General features: G+C 44.9%; 3 protein-coding genes across 3 annotated transcripts; all 3 read left to right on the forward strand.

Moving 5' to 3' along the window:
- Positions 1 to 217: 217 nt before the first annotated feature.
- On the forward strand, positions 218 to 4,225 carry LOC143154878 (uncharacterized). Its single transcript, XM_076326902.1, has 8 exons — positions 218 to 294; positions 443 to 591; positions 645 to 791; positions 886 to 1,284; positions 2,730 to 2,861; positions 2,960 to 3,172; positions 3,668 to 4,097; positions 4,183 to 4,225. The coding sequence occupies exons 1-8, from the start codon at positions 218 to 220 to the stop codon at positions 4,223 to 4,225; spliced, it is 1,590 nt and encodes a 529-aa protein (XP_076183017.1).
- A 4,778-nt stretch (positions 4,226 to 9,003) lies between these two features.
- Positions 9,004 to 13,836, forward strand: LOC143143576 (uncharacterized). Its single transcript, XM_076304966.1, has 2 exons — positions 9,004 to 9,316; positions 13,490 to 13,836. The coding sequence occupies exons 1-2, from the start codon at positions 9,004 to 9,006 to the stop codon at positions 13,834 to 13,836; spliced, it is 660 nt and encodes a 219-aa protein (XP_076161081.1).
- Positions 13,837 to 16,857: 3,021 nt separating this feature from the next.
- LOC143143038 (uncharacterized) lies at positions 16,858 to 18,694 on the forward strand. Its single transcript, XM_076303878.1, has 3 exons — positions 16,858 to 16,962; positions 17,054 to 17,257; positions 18,476 to 18,694. The coding sequence occupies exons 1-3, from the start codon at positions 16,858 to 16,860 to the stop codon at positions 18,692 to 18,694; spliced, it is 528 nt and encodes a 175-aa protein (XP_076159993.1).
- The last annotated feature ends 40 nt before the right edge of the window (positions 18,695 to 18,734 follow it).

Below are 18,734 nucleotides of genomic sequence, written 5' to 3' on the forward strand. Positions count from 1 at the left end.
TCAACTGTTTAACTATTTACGGTAACTGAAAACGGGGAATAGATTATCATACTTGTTGTGCGTTTCGAAAACCTCCAAGTGAGCACGAATTTTTATACTTTTCTTTTTCTTAATTGTACGCATTGCTCTTGTACGATTCGAAAGGATTCCCTAGTTCTTGAAGAAAGTAATAACAATAATAAAGAATTACGCGTATTGCCCTTGTACGATTTAGAAGATGTCCTCCGTAAATAATAGTAATAATCTTTTCTATCCGCGTGAAGATCTAAGCGTCAAGCATTCGGTGCTCCCCGCGTAAAAATCCGTTACTCGAGTTTCAAATCAATAGTATCTCCCGCGTACGAACTAGCCGATCGTTTCAAACGCGCCTCGACTTCGAACGTTTCCCTTCTCCCGTTCGATTCCTTTATTTTACATTCTCGTTTTTGCACACGACGTACAGACCCGAAACTCGTCTACGCGAACAATCTTTGCAACGAGAAATCGAGATACGAACGCTCGTTGGGATACACGCGTATGACGGTTGCCCAATGAGTTTCTCGCGGCTGGTTCAGTCGCGATGGGCCCTTGGATACATTCCGAATGCGACTCGTAACGATGACCGCGGAATAAGACTCGAATAATACGAGACGTATTTGCGTAAGAGATTGCGAGAGACGCGGCGCAACTTTACAGCGTTTACGTTCCCATCGATGATAATTTATTACCCGCGCGAATGTTTACCGCGCCTGCAGCGTCTTCCAACAGATCTCGCTTCTCCCCGTGGAGGTGCAAACGATCCTCCGAAACGAGTACAGCTTCACGACGCACCGAGCGGACGGTCCACCGTGTGAATTTCCGAGCGTATTTCCCCGTATTTGTTCGACGACACGAAACGCGCGAAAGCGAACGTCGAGAATCCTCGTAAGTCTCCTAGGATTTTTACCAAGCTGTCTGGATTCCACGATTTCCTCTTCTCTCCGCGAATCCTTCGAACGGGGACGCGATTTTTTCTACGTTCGGTTACATCACGTTCGTACGCTCGATCGTCTTCACTCGGTCTTGCGATCTCGAAGCTGCAACAATCTCGAAACGACATTCTCGTGGAACTGCGTCCATCCGAAACAAACAGAGGAACGAGTACAAACGTTTGTTCGCGGAAAATGGGCCTCGATGTCCTGTGCCTTGTCCTTTGTTACGTTCTGTCGGGAAATCTCGCGACAGCGGACGAAACGGACAACCGGATCAGACCCTACGAATTTTCGTTCAACATCGTGGATTTCCAGCACAGATACGAGAAGAAAGGTAGGCAGAGAAGCGGAACTTGAGTAATTTAAGGAAGGCTGTGGAAACGATTTTCTTTCGATTTTAACGTATTCGAGGGTGTCGAGTTCAAGTTCGAATCCCGTAACCGTGTCTTTCTAAACGATCGATAAGATTCGCTCGTTGACGTCGGATTTTGAAAGTACGGTCAAATGTGCGACAAAGTTATCACCGTGCCGGTTGAGGGTCAATCGTAATAAATATTTGTTAATTCAAAGAGAGGAACGATTACCAAGCTCGAGGACAAGCTGCAAGAGTTGCTTCGCAACTCTGCAACCCTGTTATTCCTCTCAACTCCGCGAATGTTGCGGTTCAACTGTCAAATATACACAGAAAACTCTCTATCGATGTTTCTAAACAGAGACATTGTAGAGGTTGTTAACGAGAAATTGGTATACGGCACAGCAAATCTCTGTACGTTCGTCGCTCGAAACCGGACAGAGACGTAGCTACACGGTAGTGTAAATACACTCGCAATGTTGATATTTTTGCAACTGTTGCCAGAAGCTTTTACGTCTTGAGCACCATTATTGGCGATAGATGTTGCAGGCGTTTGCAAATCCTATCGACCGAGAATTCCGACTAATTTATGTTGAACATTATTTTAATTGTTTATTTTCTATCTTTGTCTTGCTACGTTTACCTCGCTCTGTCGCAATAATCCTTAATAATTATAAATTGTATTTATTTTAATAAAATTTAATACATACGCCGCGACCCCTTACGGAGGTACTCGTTTTTCTTGGGTCGAAAAGGTCGAGTTTTGTTTTCGCATAGTCCACGAGTGTTTAGATATACTCATTAACGTTATACGCATATAAATGGAGTTTCTCCAGCTGTTTCTTGGGTTAATTTGTTTCTATTCTTGTAGTCTTAGCGTATAAATAACACTTTATGTTTTCGTGTATATTTCTTCGAGGATCCTTACACGGTCCCGGTATTGCCGATTAGATCGAGTAGCAACGTTTTGTAAATATTAGAAACCGTACGAGAAACGTTGCACGTATTTTTTCCGAACAATCTTTTATCATTTCTGTGACGTCTGAAAAGATGGTCGATCGGTTGAGTCGGAATTTAATCCACGTGTGTTTTGTAAGTATCCCTCCTGCACCAGATACCAAAATTACAACTTATTTAATGTATTATCCATCCTTTTCTTCTCTCATTTTCTCAACGATTCTGTTATCTGCTACAAAGACTGCTTTTCAAATATTAATCTTCGTTATGTAAACATTGTTCATCTTCAAACGTGTACAAATATATAGGCAAAATTATCGATCCAAATACTTTGTAGTTTCTTCGAAAAAAAAAAAAAAATAAAGCAGTTATTACGTATTTTCGACTCGAGAAGAAACGAGTACCCCTTTAAGTAAGTTTTAGGATCGCGAAGTCGAGGCGAATTAATCGAATCTAAGTGTTTTAACGAGACGCTGACGGAATCATCACCGGGGAGTACGGATTCATAACCGCGGATGGTGTGTATCACGAAACCGGATACGCCACCGACAAGAACGGTGATTTCATTATCACCAGAATGAAAAACAGAAGGATCACCAGTCGTGAGTCTCCGAACTATTCAACTCGTGATGTTTCTTCGCGATTCGTAGCCCAGCGAACGAGAATCCATTTGCTCGAACGTTGATTTTATTTTCACAAGTGAAGGACGCGTTGGAGATATTCAAAGACAAACCGGAAGCTGCGAGGAAACTGGTCGAGGCTGTGGCGCAGGCATGCAGCAGTTGTAAGATCCAAGTGAAGCATCGCAAGATGAATGGCACCGAGTTGACTGCTCCAACGATCGCAACCTCATCTAAAACAAAAGTGGGTCCCGAACTGAAAGAAACGACGAAGACAGAAAACAAGAACACTGGTAAAAATTATCTCGCAATCTTAATACTTCGAACCTACCTCATTGCGATCCGAGGATTACTTTTATACGTTAAAGCAGAATTCTAATTTTGAAATGTTACAAATAATGAGATTTCACCGAAACTTTTACTAAGGAAACAAACGAAGTTGTGCAATTACGAATCTTTACTTATCTTTCAAGTAGCTATATGATTTTTTTTAATGATTATATGTATTGATTTTCTCTCGATAAATATCTTTCTTTTAATTTTTATTTATGGATTAACTTCTCGCAATTTATCAAGAAAAACACGGAACTTACCGTATGTAATTTTTCACACGGAGCTACGGAAGACGTCCACAGAAAATATTATCTTGTCGCGTTGACACGATTCTGTCGTATTAAATTACAAGAGTGACTCTATTATTGGAACTTGGAACGCACAGAAAGTTTATTATCCCAATTTTTCAGAACTCGTGTAACCATACATGTGTCACGATTCGATTGTTTTTACAGGTGAAGCGATTTCGAAGAATAAATCGCTCCAGGGAACAAACAAAGTACCCGAAGATACCAAAGATTCGTTCAACGCGAGAAAAGGAAAGAGTTTGTTGGAAAAAATCGTGAACACGATGGATACGGGCAAGAAATTGTTGAGGAAAAACGAAGTCGATCCGAACCCGAAGATAAACGATAGCGTTCTCGGGAAAATGACCAGCGATCTTTATTATCGATTCAATTATACGATTACGTCGCACGATCATCAAGAGGACGGATACAGAAGCGGCAAAAAAGATGGCAGCTATCGAGTACAAAGTGAAAATGGTGTCGACACACGGGTGAAGTATTTGTCGAACGAATTCGGTCATCAGCCCAACATTTCTTTCGTTCCCAGAGCCAATGGGACGACGGAGAACCAAAGTCTCAAGGGATATTCTTTTCTTTGGTATTGGTCGTGATCGATCGTCTTCTCTTGCGTAATATACCTTTCTTCGATAAGGGTTTTCTATAACAAGACAAAATTGTAACAGGAGAAACTTGATAAATTTCAATTTAGGTGTCGAATCAATCTGAATCAATCTCTCTTAAACCATCGATTTTCGCGTAAAATATAATTTATTACAAGGTTCTGCTATGTCTGTAAAGAAAAATCGATTCAATTCGTTCGCGTTTTCTGAAAGTTTGAAGCCTTGAAAAACACAACTGCAAAGTATCAGTACTCGACGAATTGCAGAAGTTATAGATAGTTGAATTAAATTTACTACAGATACTTTAAAATTGTACGCTAAAAGTATTTTCTTTCAAATAATACTTTTCTAGCTCGTTGACGTAATATCTCGGGAACGATTCGACCGATCGACTAGAAAATTTACACGCAAATAAAGCTATTCTACGAGATCTGAAAATGGTATTTTCTTATCGGATGCTGTCGTGTTTTAAACTTTTGAAATATTTTATTCCTTTCGGTACATGTAACACAACGTGTATCCAGATTTCGAAGATTCTCGATTTGTTTCTCCGCGATGACAGGAACAACTTCAACCAGACACCTTATCTCAACCTGTCCAAAGTGTAATGCGTTTCGCAATAAACATAAAACAGGATCTACGCTAAAAGACAATCTCGAGAATGCTAAGATTTAAATTCTATTTAAATTTCTATTTAAACTCATCGAAGAAACGAAGAAGAAAAAAAATTACTTAAATCCGATGACAAATTCTTTTTTACTCCAAGTGCCTGAGAAAATTTCAATGGTTTGTCAAAACTTGAACGAATAAACGCATCGAATTTGAAATTAGAACAATCGATGGTTTCGTTGAAAAAAATCATTACGTTCTTTAAACGAGAATCAACACTCTTGTTCAATTTTAATCGACCGTAAATTTATCCGATTCGACGCCTATATTGAAATGAATTATCGACAAGTTCGACGCGACCGATTATTAAGAATTTATCAGCTTCTAAGTTTGAAATTGAAATAAAGAATATATTAATATTCGATGGTTTTATTTCCTAGTTGGCTACCGAGTATTGCCTACATTCGTTTGATTTAACGACGCTCGAGGAATGTAGTTCTTCGTCGTTGACACGTTTTTTCGGATTCGTCTCTCTAACGTTAATTTGTGACCAACGCGTGAAACTCGTTCTGCAAAAAATCTAGTTTCACCGGTCAGAAGACACCGGTACGCGTTATGGCGCAGATCGAGGAGGCAATTCTGTTTCGTCGTGTAAAAATAATCAATTTTTTTTTTGCATTTTGCCAAAATCGATGGCCTTGGAAATATAGTTCGAGAACAGTTTGCATACGGAGTACGTAACAGATGTTTGTAACGGAGATACAACGGAGCAGTGCGTGCTAGAAATTAGGTGCGCCGTGGTTATGGAAATAACATCGTACATTGTTGCTCCTGTAACGCGTAAACTTCTTCTGGTTACCTTTTTGTTTACGCCGCGCGATATCGTCAATTCGAGTAACTGGAACGTTACACAGCAGATTATAGTAAAAAAAGTGAAAGAGTATTCAAAGTAAAAAAAGTTTCAAGTAACATTCGCAATGTTTTGCAATAGTTACGATGGAAAACCTCTGGTCGACACGTTTCAACAAATTCCATTGACACAACTGTCGAATTGTCATATTTAATCCTATTTTATCAATATCCAGAAAATTAATATTCATCTTGCTTATTAATATCTAGAAATGTAACATTCTGCTACGTTTTTCTGTCTTCGCGATCTTGATATATTTATTTTTAAAAAATAAACGACACGACGCTTAACGCGTTAGATGCGAACAAACGAAGGAACATGCGAGTTCCAGAAAATAAAGAATATAAAATGCAGTTAACTTTACACAATGGCAATACCGTAACCGACGAAGTTTCGCCGAAGCGCGACCGCCGAGAGCTGGAAACTTTGTAGGCGTTTTTCACGAAACTGTCGAGTTGGCAAAATATCTCGAAAACTATCTACCAATTTAAATATTCGCATTTAGAAGATTTGCCTTTATTATCGAGACTTCGAAGACATCGATTGATATATCTCGTTGCGTTGAAAAGTGAAATTTTACTCCGAAACATCGCTATTTCGACAATCTTTTATATCGTTCATATTATTTATTTTACTCTTTCGATTTTATCAATTTTTTCAACGATCAATGAAATCGTGTCAACGCGACTAGTATTACCCGAAACGTTTCGCACAGCTTGGTCCACCAGCTGGAAAATTATACGCACGTTCGCGAAAACCTTCGCAAAGCTACTCGAATCGTATGTAAATAAATCTGGAAAATTGTACATTCGATATTGACACGCTCCGGAAAAATTCTCGTAGCTTCCGCAATATTTGGTGTTCGAAAGCAGAATGGGGCCCTCGTGGTAAAAATTGCCCCACCGACGAAATACTTCCAAATTCGAACGGTGACTCGGAAATTTCGGAAGTATTAATCATCGAGCCGAGGGAGACGGAGAAACGTACGAGCGAGGGACTGGTTAAGCCGAAACGGGTCGTAACGTTGTGAATTATATTTTTTCCGTTTGTTTGAAAGTTGTACCTTGATCTCGCGATCCCAATTTTCTCTTTTACGCGCGACGATAAAGTTTACTTTTGGAGATCGTGCACGGGCAGTGTCTTTTTGTACGGTGAAATTTAACGCCGATTAGGCTCGGCTTCGCGAGTGTCGCGGTATTTCCATAAGTCGAGAACCGATTCGTAGCTTTTGCTAATCGATTAAACGAACGCGAAACGTTCACCGTGGGCGAGGATCGTTGCAGAAAAGCAGACCTCCTGCGCGGAAAAAGAACAACGTTCACGGTGAATCGCGCGGACAGCGATTCCTAAGTTGTTGTGACAGTTGTTCTGTTAGGTCGGAACACGCGAGCCCGTGTGCGCCTCTAAGAAGCGGAACGTCTTTATTATGGTAATCGAACGGGGCAGAAGTTCACGCAAGGCCGAAGCGACGCTTCGTTCTCTCGATCGTTGGCGCGGGACCACGATCGATTCCACGACGGGCGGAATATTATTAAAACGGTGAAAAAAAAAAGAAGAAAAAAAAAAATAAAGAACGAAAGAATCGCGAACCACGGCGCGTAAGAGATTCGCGTTACTCTTGGTCCCATGGCGTTTCGAAAGTAACGATTTCACTACGATTTCGTGTCCATTCGTTCTTTAAATAACGATAAAGATGGCCGGAATTAGGTTGTATTAGCATCCCGCCATAGTTCCATGCGGAATTTCTGTCGTCGGTCCACGTACGTGACCCACACGCGTGCCAAGTTGCACGCGCGCGAGATCCTAAATCCATTACTTTGTTTTCTTCTTTTTTTATTCCTCTCCGTGGTGGAACGAAGAACGAGGAAAGCCGGGTAGAAAACGCATTCCCGCAGCGGGAAACGGGCTTTTCGCGGGAATGGCAATTAGCGAATGCAAACTCGCCTCGTTCGAAACGTATAGTAACCTGGTCAACGCGAGCCAAACGCGCTTCCCGGATGACGAATTTTCGCACGTTGAAGAGACGAGACCGTTGCTCGAGGAAAATCGCCGATCGATCGGAACGAAATTAGAAACGGTGTCGTTAGAACCGAGGATATAGTTAGAAGCGAGGATAAACGTATCCGGGAATTTATTAATCGCGAACGAACCTTAAAGCGAGAGACGTTCCTTTCTTGCGTCTCGTCGCGTGCGGGAAGAAAAATAATCGCGAACGTAGACCCAGGATACTTCGAAATCGATGCATTTTTATCTTCACGACGCGTGCAATGTATTTACATCGTACAAAAATTGTTTCGAATTTCTCAACCAACGTTCGTCTTCGACAGGAGTAGATCCAACTGTTAAATGCCCGGTTCTTTTCGAAAGATGCAAATAAAATTGAAACAATTATTTTACTCGTTGCAGTGAGTAGTCATTGACCGAGAAACGAATCAAGGTTGAGAAAAACACACCGTAGAGATATCTACGTGAACGTCTATATAAATGAAAAGTAAATACTTAGTTCTACTACCGTGTACATTTAGAGATTAATTTTACAACGTAACGCGACCAGAGAAGAGAGTGCAGCAATGCGTTCGTTTAAAATTAAACATTCTAGAGAAAGTTAAACATTAGACTTTGCCGCGTTTCGAATGAATCGAATTGGCGAAAACGAAGTTACTTTTTCGAAATTCTTCTACCGCGAAGGAAAGATTTGACCGGATTCCCTTTATCCGAGTAGAAACGAGTAATCGTAACTCGGCGGAGTTTTCGATGGATGATCGATTCGTAGAAAGATGGAAACGGTACCGATAACGTTCCCGCTTGGCGCTACGAATCGAAAAGATTCGTTCGATGGTACCGATACACCGAACGCGTGGAAGATTTCAAATAATAAATTCACTCTCTCACGTCTATTCGTATGTCCGTGGTCGGTTCCCGTCTCGTGTACGAAGCGAGAGACTAAAATTCGGTCCCGTTCGCGGGAGCGGCCAGGCCGGGCCGGGCCTTGCCGGGCCGGGTCGGGCCCCACGAGGCGTCCAGAATTCCTCGAGGAGAGCCGGACGCCGCTGGGTTCGAACTAAGTGCGTGCCCACGCAAACGGTGGGCAGTGGGGGGATGCCGGTCGGTTCTCACCTGAAACAGGACCAACTCGATTGGCGGAAGTCCAGAAAGAAGGGGTTAGACTCTCATATATGTTCGATCACGCACCTTCCACAACCACTCGGTGCCCGTGACACGCGGTCCAAGGATATAAAAAGCGGAAGGCCAGAGCGCGAATTAAAGAAAAAACCGTTCGAGGGTGGAGATCGAGGGTCCGTTCGGTGAATTCGCGCGGTGACAGTGACTTTTAGCCCGATTATCGTTCTTCTCGCGAGGTAATCATGAGGATAGTGTCCGTCTTCCTGTTGCTGGGACTCGTCCTGTGCGCTCAGGGTGAACCGATCGAGGGGGAACGCGACGAGGAGAGCGTCCTGGACTGCGCGATAGAGGACGACGCCATGGGATGTCTCCGAACTCGACTAGCCCGAGACATGGATCGGATCGAGCAACGAGTAACCGGCGAGAAGACCGAGACACCGATCAGCGCGGTGATCGAGCAAGCCGGAAGCTTCGTCGCCGAGGTGGTCGACGATTTGCAAAATCCCGGGAGAGCGGAACAAGACGACGACGAGGAGACGGAGCTCGGCGAACAAGGTGAGAGGTTCCTCGGACGATAACCGTTCGCGAAATACGTATCTCGGAAGTGGCGCGAATCTCCAACTCCTCGATCGAACGGAGAATCGCAAATCGATTCGCGCGGCGCGTGAACCGCATGGTAAACTCGGCCCGTGAACTTTCCTTCGACTCTTCGCCGCTCGAATCTCGGTTAACTTTTACCGACCTTGAACCCGATTTAATTCTAGGCGCACACGGTCGTTCGATCAATGGCGTTGTAACGCGTTGTAACGCGTCGTGACTATTTCGAACCATCCTCGAACGTACCACGTTGCACCGAACTTCTACGAGAGACTAATCCGAGACCATTGCGGGAACCTCGAATAACTCGGAACGCACGAGATTGCAAGACGGATGGCGTTGCAACGCGCTTCTACGAACGACTATTTTGAATACAACGCGCTTCCACGAACAACTATTTCCAACCCAACACTATTCTACGAACGACTATTCTGAACTGAACGCGTTCCTACGAACGACTATTTCGAACCCATCGCCGAGTAACTCGATAACGCACGAGGTCGACCGATGTACCACGTTGCACCGAACCTCTACGAAAGACTGTTCCGAGGCAATCGCGCGTACGTCGAATAACTCGAAACGCGGGAGATCGCAGGACGAATCGTTGCACCGCGTTTCCACGAACGACTATTTCGAACCGGCGGGTAACGTTCACACGCGCCCAAGGTGTTCGAGACTCGTACGAGGAGAGACAATTATCACGGGACTCGTCGGGCGCAAGGTGATCACTCGCGCGAACGAGGAAATACTATACGTGTCTTTGGGTCAACGACGATCTTGAAATTCAGGATCGGATATGTCACCGACTTCGTCTCCGTTTGCGCGCGGTTTAATGGGACGACTCGGGTGAATCCACGGTAACGGTACCCGGGCCCGTTATCGTCGTTATCTTTTCGACCGAGTCGTCGGAAAATTGAACAATTTCGTGGACGCGTTACGCGGCACACGCGGCTCGCGCTGAAACCGACGAAACGGTTCCCTCCTCTCTCGCCGTCGCGATGAAAATCGTGACACATTTTTGAGAAAGCCGCCGCCGACGGAAAGAAATTCCATGGCCCCCACGAGCCGACGGTTTCTGGGTCACGCGACCGGGATGTCCCAAAACTCGACGCGCGCGATCGCTCGTACGAGTCCAACGGTCCTCTTCCGTGCACGATGGAACTCCAGCTGGACCGGCCCTTACGGCACCGAACCATCGATCGAACCAACGATCGATCGATCGGAAAATACGAACGATAGTTTTTCGTTCATCGGTCCACGAAACAACCCGTTGGTTCGCAAAATGGGAATTTTACAGCGGTGAACAACGCCCGTAACTCGAAACGGAAATTTTCAACCAGTAGGTTGCTCGATAAGACTACGTCGTTCGATAAAAGTTATTGAACAGTACAGTGCTAGGTTGCTCAACAAATTTATCGTTCGATGAAACTTATTCAACAACGAACGATAAACGATCATCGTTTTATCGAACGATTAACTTGTCGAGCAACCTATTAGGCGTTGGTGGTAACGAGTTCATTCTCTGCTCCAATTTGTACAATATAAATCCGTGGAATTCAAGATGTATCCAGTCGTGACCACTTTAGTACGATAGAGAACGAAATTAACGAGAGATCCGTGTCGTTAAATAACGATCGATTCGTCGAAGTAGATCGATCCCAAGGAAAGTGAAACGTCGCGGAACGCGACGATAATTTATCTGCCGATTGTTTTCGCGTAAAAAAGAAACCGGTTGAAGCCGGGCCGTATAATCAGGATCTACCGTCGAGTCAGAGGCTGTTTGTATCCGTTAAACGACGAGCATTGTTCTCGAGTAGGAAGAGTCTCGATGTTCCATTTTCGATCATCGAGTCTCGCGGGACGATCTCGTGCGTTTAGCGAGGCGTTTATCGCGAATTAACGCGAGCGTTCAACAGAGCGTTCTGGTAATCGGTTGTTTCTTTTATATCTTCTCGAAGTATGTACCTTTAAATTTTTATTACCTGTGCGAAAGCATTTCCTCGAGTTCGTAAAATTGCGCACTGTTTAAACTGGCCGATAGTATACTTCAACTTCCACTCGATAGATTTACTTAAAATTTGGAGAGAATTCTCGGCAGGTGTCTCTTTAACGCGGGAATTACATACTTTTGAATTTGACATATTTTCAATCTTTTCTACCGCGCTAAAGGCGAAGAAAACGCGAAAAATAATCGATACTCGAACTTCAAAAGTTGCCACTTTTAAAATTTAGAAAAGTGTCGTTACCGTAGTTCGTGTCAAAGCTACTTTCCTTCCGATCAAATTGGTATTTCATTTGTTCATTTCTCGCAATTTTTATTATTTGTAAAAATTCGTAAGTTCAGCGCAAACGTGGAGAGAAACGCGCGCGAGAACTCCGTGCCGAAAAGTTTTGCGCTCTCTTTGAAAAAGAATCGAGAATAAGTTTTCCGGCTAGATTGTTGAAAGAGTCCTCTCGAGAATCGGTGTTTGGTCACTTTCTTCGATGCGAACGCGATCGGGCATTGAAAATCGAACGAAAGCGCGCAAATGGACGAATTCGAACGTACTCGTTACCACCGATACCTAAGAACGCGCGATTCGCCCTGACGATTTGCTGCGATACGAATCGCGGCCATCGAGTCGACCGAAGAGAGTGAGTTCGCGGTAAGTAAACGAGACGAGTGTTTCCCTGGTTTCTGTGCCGATTTGCGCATTAATGTGGGCATGGCCGCGGGGAGGAGCAGCGGGAAAAATCGGTGCCACGGGTATCAGGAGCGTCTTCGTGATCGTAACGGTGTTACGGTGTCTTCTTCGATTCCCGCTCTGCCTAGAACGTGAAAAACAGGCCTAGACGAGCCGCGAAAAAATTTCATTCTTACGATTGCAACGATTCTAACCACCGTACCACCGTGTGTTTACGCATTGATCGTAGAAACGGTACCGAACGTAGAACGTACGTGTAAGTCGCCACCGTAAACAGAGGGGACATTGTTACATTCTTGCAACAACGTTTTGCATTATCCGCTTCAAATATCCCATTACGACGTCTTTCGACGTTTCGCTGCGAGCGCAACGATGCAGAAAATTATTCGTCTTCTTCGACGCGCGTTAATTAACTACCAATGATACGCCAATTACGCGCGTCGTATAAAGAGCATTAACTGTTAAAATTCTACTAACCTGGAGTTACGTTGGCACTCGAATTCGTTTCTCTCTACGTTTAACGCGCGCGTGTGTGTGTATTTTTAGATTTATTCGAACGATTATTTTATTTGCGAATTAATTGAACGATTGATATAATTATTACGATATTCCCTCTTATTTGGTTGCTCGAATCTCTTAATTAAAGATAACGACTCGATTATTTACATTTTAACGCGACCACGGCTCGTGCGAATGTTACTCGGTGCTGCTAATATGTCCCCGGTTTACGATGGCAATTTCTTGGTACCTTACGACCAAAAGTGCGATAAATTTCAACGAAAGGACGAACCCGATCGTTTCGAAGAAACGTAGATAGCGGTGGTCGTCGAGAGAAAGTCGAGATTTTTCGGGTTTCTATCCGTTATTGAGAGATCTTAATCGCGGCGACGCAGAAACGGTGTAATCCTTTTTGGTCATTTTTTGACATTCCTCGCTCGTTTCCCAATCCATTATTCAAAACCATAAACGGTACAGTTGATCATTCCTCCGTGTCGGTACTATTCAAATCTTTAATATCGCTCTACCACCTCTCGAAACTTCAACCTCGGTATTCGTCGTTTGAATTTAATTTCTTCATGCCCATCCTACACGTTTAACGTTCTGAACTTTGCGTTACTTGGAGTTCCATTCCGATCGTAAAAGGGCTTACAAAGCTATAAATAACGATAAATGAACAAATACGTAAAATACAATTACGTTTCGGAAAATATCCAACTCTTCTGCAATCAGAGATCTATGATCTTATTTGAATTAAATTTCCCATTTAAATGCTAAACGAACCCTACCGTTGACTACACAAAAGTGCACAGAGCGCAGTACAGTGCACTCTGTGCGTCCATTGCGGTACTGTCTCGCGAAAGAAACGATCCCGATGCGTATTGAACCACCCGGTCCTCGAAGTGTCACGCGCGCGTCGTTAAACGTCCCTTGCACTTTTTGTTCCCAGAGGAAGGACGCAGGAAGAAGTTCGGCAAGAAGAAGAGGAAGCAGCTGCAGAAGCTGTTGAGCCTGGCGATGCTGTTCAAGGCGAAGCTCAGCCTGTTGCTTCAGCTGATCTCCACCCACTTCCAGCTCAAGTTCTTCGCGATCGCCATCATCGGGCTGGTCATCAACGCGGCCAGGTTCTGGCTGGACCTGAAGAAGGCCCACCCGTCCAAGGTGATCTACTACGAGCACGCTCAGCACCAGCATCACTACGATCACGACGACCACGAGCACGGCTACTGGGGACGATCATCCGGGAACGAGACACCTCAGAATCTCGCTTACTCCGCTTACGCGCCCCAAGACTAACGGACGAGATACCATCGAAAACAGATGCGTCTCGTCGATGAAAGAGAAATAATCGCAGCGAAAACGTACGACCGAATCGTCGCTACGATTATTTTCACCGTGCTCAGGTCTCTAGTTAATTGTTGCGTACAATTCGAGCGAAGTTTCTCGATGTCCGTCGACGCGTCACGCGACGTATGTTATCCTTATGTATCGCGTCGAACTATTTATTTCTTTGTTATTTATGTTACGACACGCGAGTCACAGCGGAAATCGACCGAGGAACGAGATTCCCCTTACTCTCGCGCCGAGAGTCCACATCGAGCGCGTAACCGCTGTCGCGCGCCGTCCCGCGCTCCATACCTGCCAAATTATCTTAATTTATTCTATTTTATTTTATTTCTCTCTCCCTCTCGTTTGTTTAACAACACCTGTAAGAAACGTACAAGCAATAAATTATTTTGATAATAAACCCGTGAGGAACACCCGAACTCTACCCATCCGCGAGGAGCTCCGTCGAGAATCCGAGAGCTCGCGAACTCGTCTCGAGTATTCCGCGCGGATCGTAGATCGTCGATTTATCGACGGCGAATAAGAAGCACGATCGCGACGCCTCTGTCGCGAAAGTTCGCCGTATCAACTCCGCGGGCGTCTTTCTCCGCGGAGCGTGGACCGAGCGTACCCTTTACGTATTCCTCGTGGAACCCGCGCGCAGGAAAATGCGAGCGGAATCGTCAACGAGCGCCGATACTTACGGGCTGTTCACCTTGCCGCGAACGCGATCGAACGATAAACACTGGAGATTCGCGCGCCGATTCCCACGTTTTTATTTATCCCCCCTCCCCCCCTTCTAGAACCGGACAACGGGGAAAACGCTCCGGTTTCCGACGTACGAACGAACACGCAAAACCGGGAAACGTTCCACGAGGCTAGCACGAAACGCCGGAAACGACGACCGGAAAGTCACCAAAACGGATTACGTCTCACGGGTTATTTTCGACTCGGGAATACCGATTTCTGAACACGTACGTTGGTTCTCGAAAGGAACGGTGCCATAACCAGATGGAAGCATCCTTCGGAACAGGCCCGTAGCTTTCGATACGATTATCGTCAACCGCATTCCGATTCGTGTCGTTGAAAGTGTTCCTCGTTCACTCTCTCGTCGGTACCGAGTTACGCAAATTATGTACCGTTTATCGATACACGGTGTGACCCTACTCGCGAGAAGATCGATTCACGGTTCATCGAAGACGAAATCAAATCTTTCGCACGGTGTCGATAATTTCACTCTTGCGAGAGACAGCTATTTTTCAAACGCGATAGCGTTCCACTCGACTTGGATTGCATGTATACGTCCAAAATGTTCCGATACTGACATCGGAGAAGGAATGAAAACCGTAGACCGAATCGAATAAAAATCTCCAGGACGAACGATAACGATTGTCCGCGTTATTTACTTTTACACGTTTCTTTCTTCGTTTTCAATTGATTATTCTTTCGTAACGCGCGAGATACTCGTCCAATCGAAGAACAGTACAGATTCGAAATTATCCATTCTCGACTAAACTTGAAACTATGTGTAAAATACACAGAGCTACCGATGAGGACGAAAGCAGCGTAAAAGAAGTATACATATTATACATATTATATTACATATATACCAGCGCAAAGAGGGCAAAGAGCTACTTCCCATCCGTCGATTCCATTAGACGAAGCCCGGTATTACGAAATAGGCTAAAAATGCGAGTACATTGTAACGCTGTACATACAGCGGTCGAACCGGAACGAAATCTGGTTCCCAGGCGTTCTCCGTGAAAGATCGAGCTCCCGTTTCAGGAATCGGTGTTCTTTCATCTCGTGGCGAGCTTCGAGAAATATCTTCCGTGGATCACGACGATCGGACCCGTGAAAGATTATTCCCGCACGAGGCGGGCCGACCGCGTATATCACGGTTGCGATTTTCGTGATCCTCATGGTCAATGACCAGGGGACGGGCAGGGTTTCGTAACCGCGGTGGGGACCCCATGGAAACTGTTAAGTATTCACATCCCGAAGAACGGTCGGTCACCAGTTGCGGCCTTAACGAAGAACTTGGGAGCCGCGCGGCCGAGTCTGCCCTCGGTTTTTCGACGTCCGAAACCTCTTTTCGTAGCTCCGATTGGACCGCCGCCAACGAGACCACCGTGCCACATCCAAATCGATGGGATTCGTGAGAAGAAACGCTGAAATTATCCTTCCGCGGTACGTTTTATAAAATTTCGATCGCCCCGCCACGTTCGACTTTTTCTTAATCGGCTAACGAATTTCAATTCGCGCACGGCCGCCAGTTTTCGGAGAGGGGAGGGTTATTTCGATTCTATCGCCATTTGCATCCGACCTTCGTCGCGAGCACGTCCTCGGGTTACTCATAGAGAGAATTCGCCGCGACCGATTCCTTTCAGGAATACTCTTCCTTCGACGGAAGGACGTCTGGGTCTCGCGAAACTCTTAAGGGCATATTAATGCCTCTTTGTCGCGCGAAGCGAAGAAAGGAACTCGATCTTCGGCGAGAGCTCGATGGTTCGCGCGCGAAGAACACTATCCCGATCCTATGGGGGAAGCTTTGAGAAGGGTGGAACCACGGTGGTCGGAGAACCGCGCGATTATCGTCGCGGCGGGCAGGGTGGATTTATTCCGTCCCCGAGTGCACGAAGCGGTATCGTACGGCATATCGAAGTCGCAGAAATTTGCATCGGGCCTTCGAGGATGATGTGGACGTCTGGATGGTCATTGGCAGACCAAACGTGATGAAATTGCTAATTTCTGCCTACCGAGAATCGGCCATTCATACAATATTCAAGATCCTTACGCGCAGGTCGCTATATAACACCCTTCCGCGGGTCGAATCATCAGTCACCGCAGGATCCTCGAAGACGGAGCTCGATACGCCTTTAAAATCCCCCTGGAGCTCGTAACCGGAAACCGTGTACGGCCATTTCGGCGAAACGTCGTCTCGCGAGTTAAAACTCTGCAAATATACCTTTCGTTCGATCGGTCTGCGTCATGATTCGTAGAACGTACGCGATCGTGTTGCTGTTCGGCGTGCTCGCCGTTGTTTGGGCCCTTCCGCAGCAACCAAAGTCCAGGCGACCCGTACCGGAATTCAAGGTTTGTGTCCGTCCGAGCGCGGTGAGCTAGCACGGTGCACTTGGACGATTATTGGAAAATTCTATTTATGAAATTTCTCCGTGGATCTCAGAACAAAACCGGCGGCATGGAGCTGCCCGACAACGCTACCCTCATCCGAGAGAACATCGTCGACAATTTTTCCTGCCAGGAGAGAATCTACGGATATTACGCCGACATGGAGAACGACTGTCAGATCTTCCACGTCTGCATGCCGCAGACTAGGGGCGCGACCAGATGGAGCTTCATTTGTCCCGCCGAGACGGTCTTCAATCAGGTAAACGATTATTATTTTCGATTATGTTTCGCACGAATTCTTAGCTATAATTGTACCGAGTGTTCCACGCAACGGGTACAAAGTATATCTTTGGAACGCTGGTAGCTGGAAGATGTATCGTTGAGGCAAAGTTGAACGGTTCGGAACGAAACGTGCCTTAAAGCTACCAATTTATCAATTATTGCAATTTAAAGTTATTTATATTGTACAACGTAGTTTGGAAGAAACGTTCAAAGTGCGACGAAGGATCGTTCGAACGTTTGCTTTAATACGCGTGAATCAATTTCGGTAAGTAAATGAACTAAAGGAGTAGTTTTGAGAATCAAGAAAATTGTATACGATTAAACACAATTATTGCATACGTTTTAATACGAACAATGGTTAGAGGACCCACCTTTGCGTCACCTTGATCATCCGATTAAACAGACTTTTGTATAGCTTTTTATATAATCTGTCCATGTACGTAAAATTATTCTTTTTAACTCGTTAATAGTATTGCATCACACGCACACCCATACACATTGCACACATATTTTTTATAGCATCAAGTTCAGAGACTAAACCGATTCAAAGTCGGTATATTTTCAGTACTAAAACGTATTTTAATTACACCTGCATAAACAGCTGCATTGCCTTGCAGGAATATAAAATTTTCTTCGACTGGTCTATCGTAGCAATACTTTCCACCACTTATTCTCGCACTAGAGACGACTGAGAACAAATTCTTCAAACACGATATGCAACTCAACTCGATTCGTCCTATCTCGATTTCTATTAGTAGAAAATGTTTTCGTACTTTCTATTTGTTTACGTCGCAACGGTATTCCGAAAACTTTCTGCTTTTATCCATTCTTCTCCTTTGTTAAATACGTTTGCGCATACGTCATCGATAGTTGAGTCAAGCGCGATCGTTAATCACGATTACAGTTTCAATTGCCATCGAATCGATCGGTTAACGATAAAAACGCTAAAAAATCTGATCGAGAATCAATAATCGATACGTCGCGGAACGATTGGAAAGTCCCGATTCGCTATCGGAGATCACTCGATCGAGAACTACGATTCGCGATACTTTCCTATTGTCGTACGTTTTCCAGAGACCTCGATCGACGGATCGATAAACGTTTAAAGAAAAGAAAAAGAAATGCTCCGACGACCTCGGAATTGCCAAGTACCACGGCTCTATCCGCGATAAACTGTACTCGTTCGTTTTATCAGGCCACGTTCGTGTGCACTCGAACCGAAAACTCTATACCTTGCGAGGAGTCGGAGAGCTTCTACAATTTAAACGAGGCGATCGGCAAGGAGGTGGAGGAGGAAGAGAAAGACATGGAGCACGTCACCAAGGAATCGGAAGCCGTGGAACCGATCTCGAGCAAACCGCCGGCCAGAACATCGAGGATCTTGAACCGAAAGAAGTCGTCGCGACACCAATGATGCGCGACGTTCGTCGAGATGCGAGAATATTCGTCGATAC

This window comes from Ptiloglossa arizonensis, chromosome 2, assembly GCF_051014685.1.
Source record: "Ptiloglossa arizonensis isolate GNS036 chromosome 2, iyPtiAriz1_principal, whole genome shotgun sequence".
Lineage (NCBI taxonomy): Eukaryota > Metazoa > Arthropoda > Insecta > Hymenoptera > Colletidae > Ptiloglossa > Ptiloglossa arizonensis.

Coding starts and splice junctions, on each gene's coding strand:
- LOC143154878 (XM_076326902.1), top strand. CDS start 218: ATGTCCTCCGTAAATAATAGTAATAATCTTTTCTATCCGCGTGAAGAT. Junction 592..644: donor ATACATTCCGAATGCGACTC/GTAACGATGACC, acceptor TATTTGCGTAAG/AGATTGCGAGAGACGCGGCG. Junction 2,862..2,959: donor AAACAGAAGGATCACCAGTC/GTGAGTCTCCGA, acceptor TATTTTCACAAG/TGAAGGACGCGTTGGAGATA.
- LOC143143576 (XM_076304966.1), top strand. CDS start 9,004: ATGAGGATAGTGTCCGTCTTCCTGTTGCTGGGACTCGTCCTGTGCGCT. Junction 9,317..13,489: donor GACGGAGCTCGGCGAACAAG/GTGAGAGGTTCC, acceptor TTTTGTTCCCAG/AGGAAGGACGCAGGAAGAAG.
- LOC143143038 (XM_076303878.1), top strand. CDS start 16,858: ATGATTCGTAGAACGTACGCGATCGTGTTGCTGTTCGGCGTGCTCGCC. Junction 16,963..17,053: donor GACCCGTACCGGAATTCAAG/GTTTGTGTCCGT, acceptor CGTGGATCTCAG/AACAAAACCGGCGGCATGGA. Junction 17,258..18,475: donor CCGAGACGGTCTTCAATCAG/GTAAACGATTAT, acceptor TCGTTTTATCAG/GCCACGTTCGTGTGCACTCG.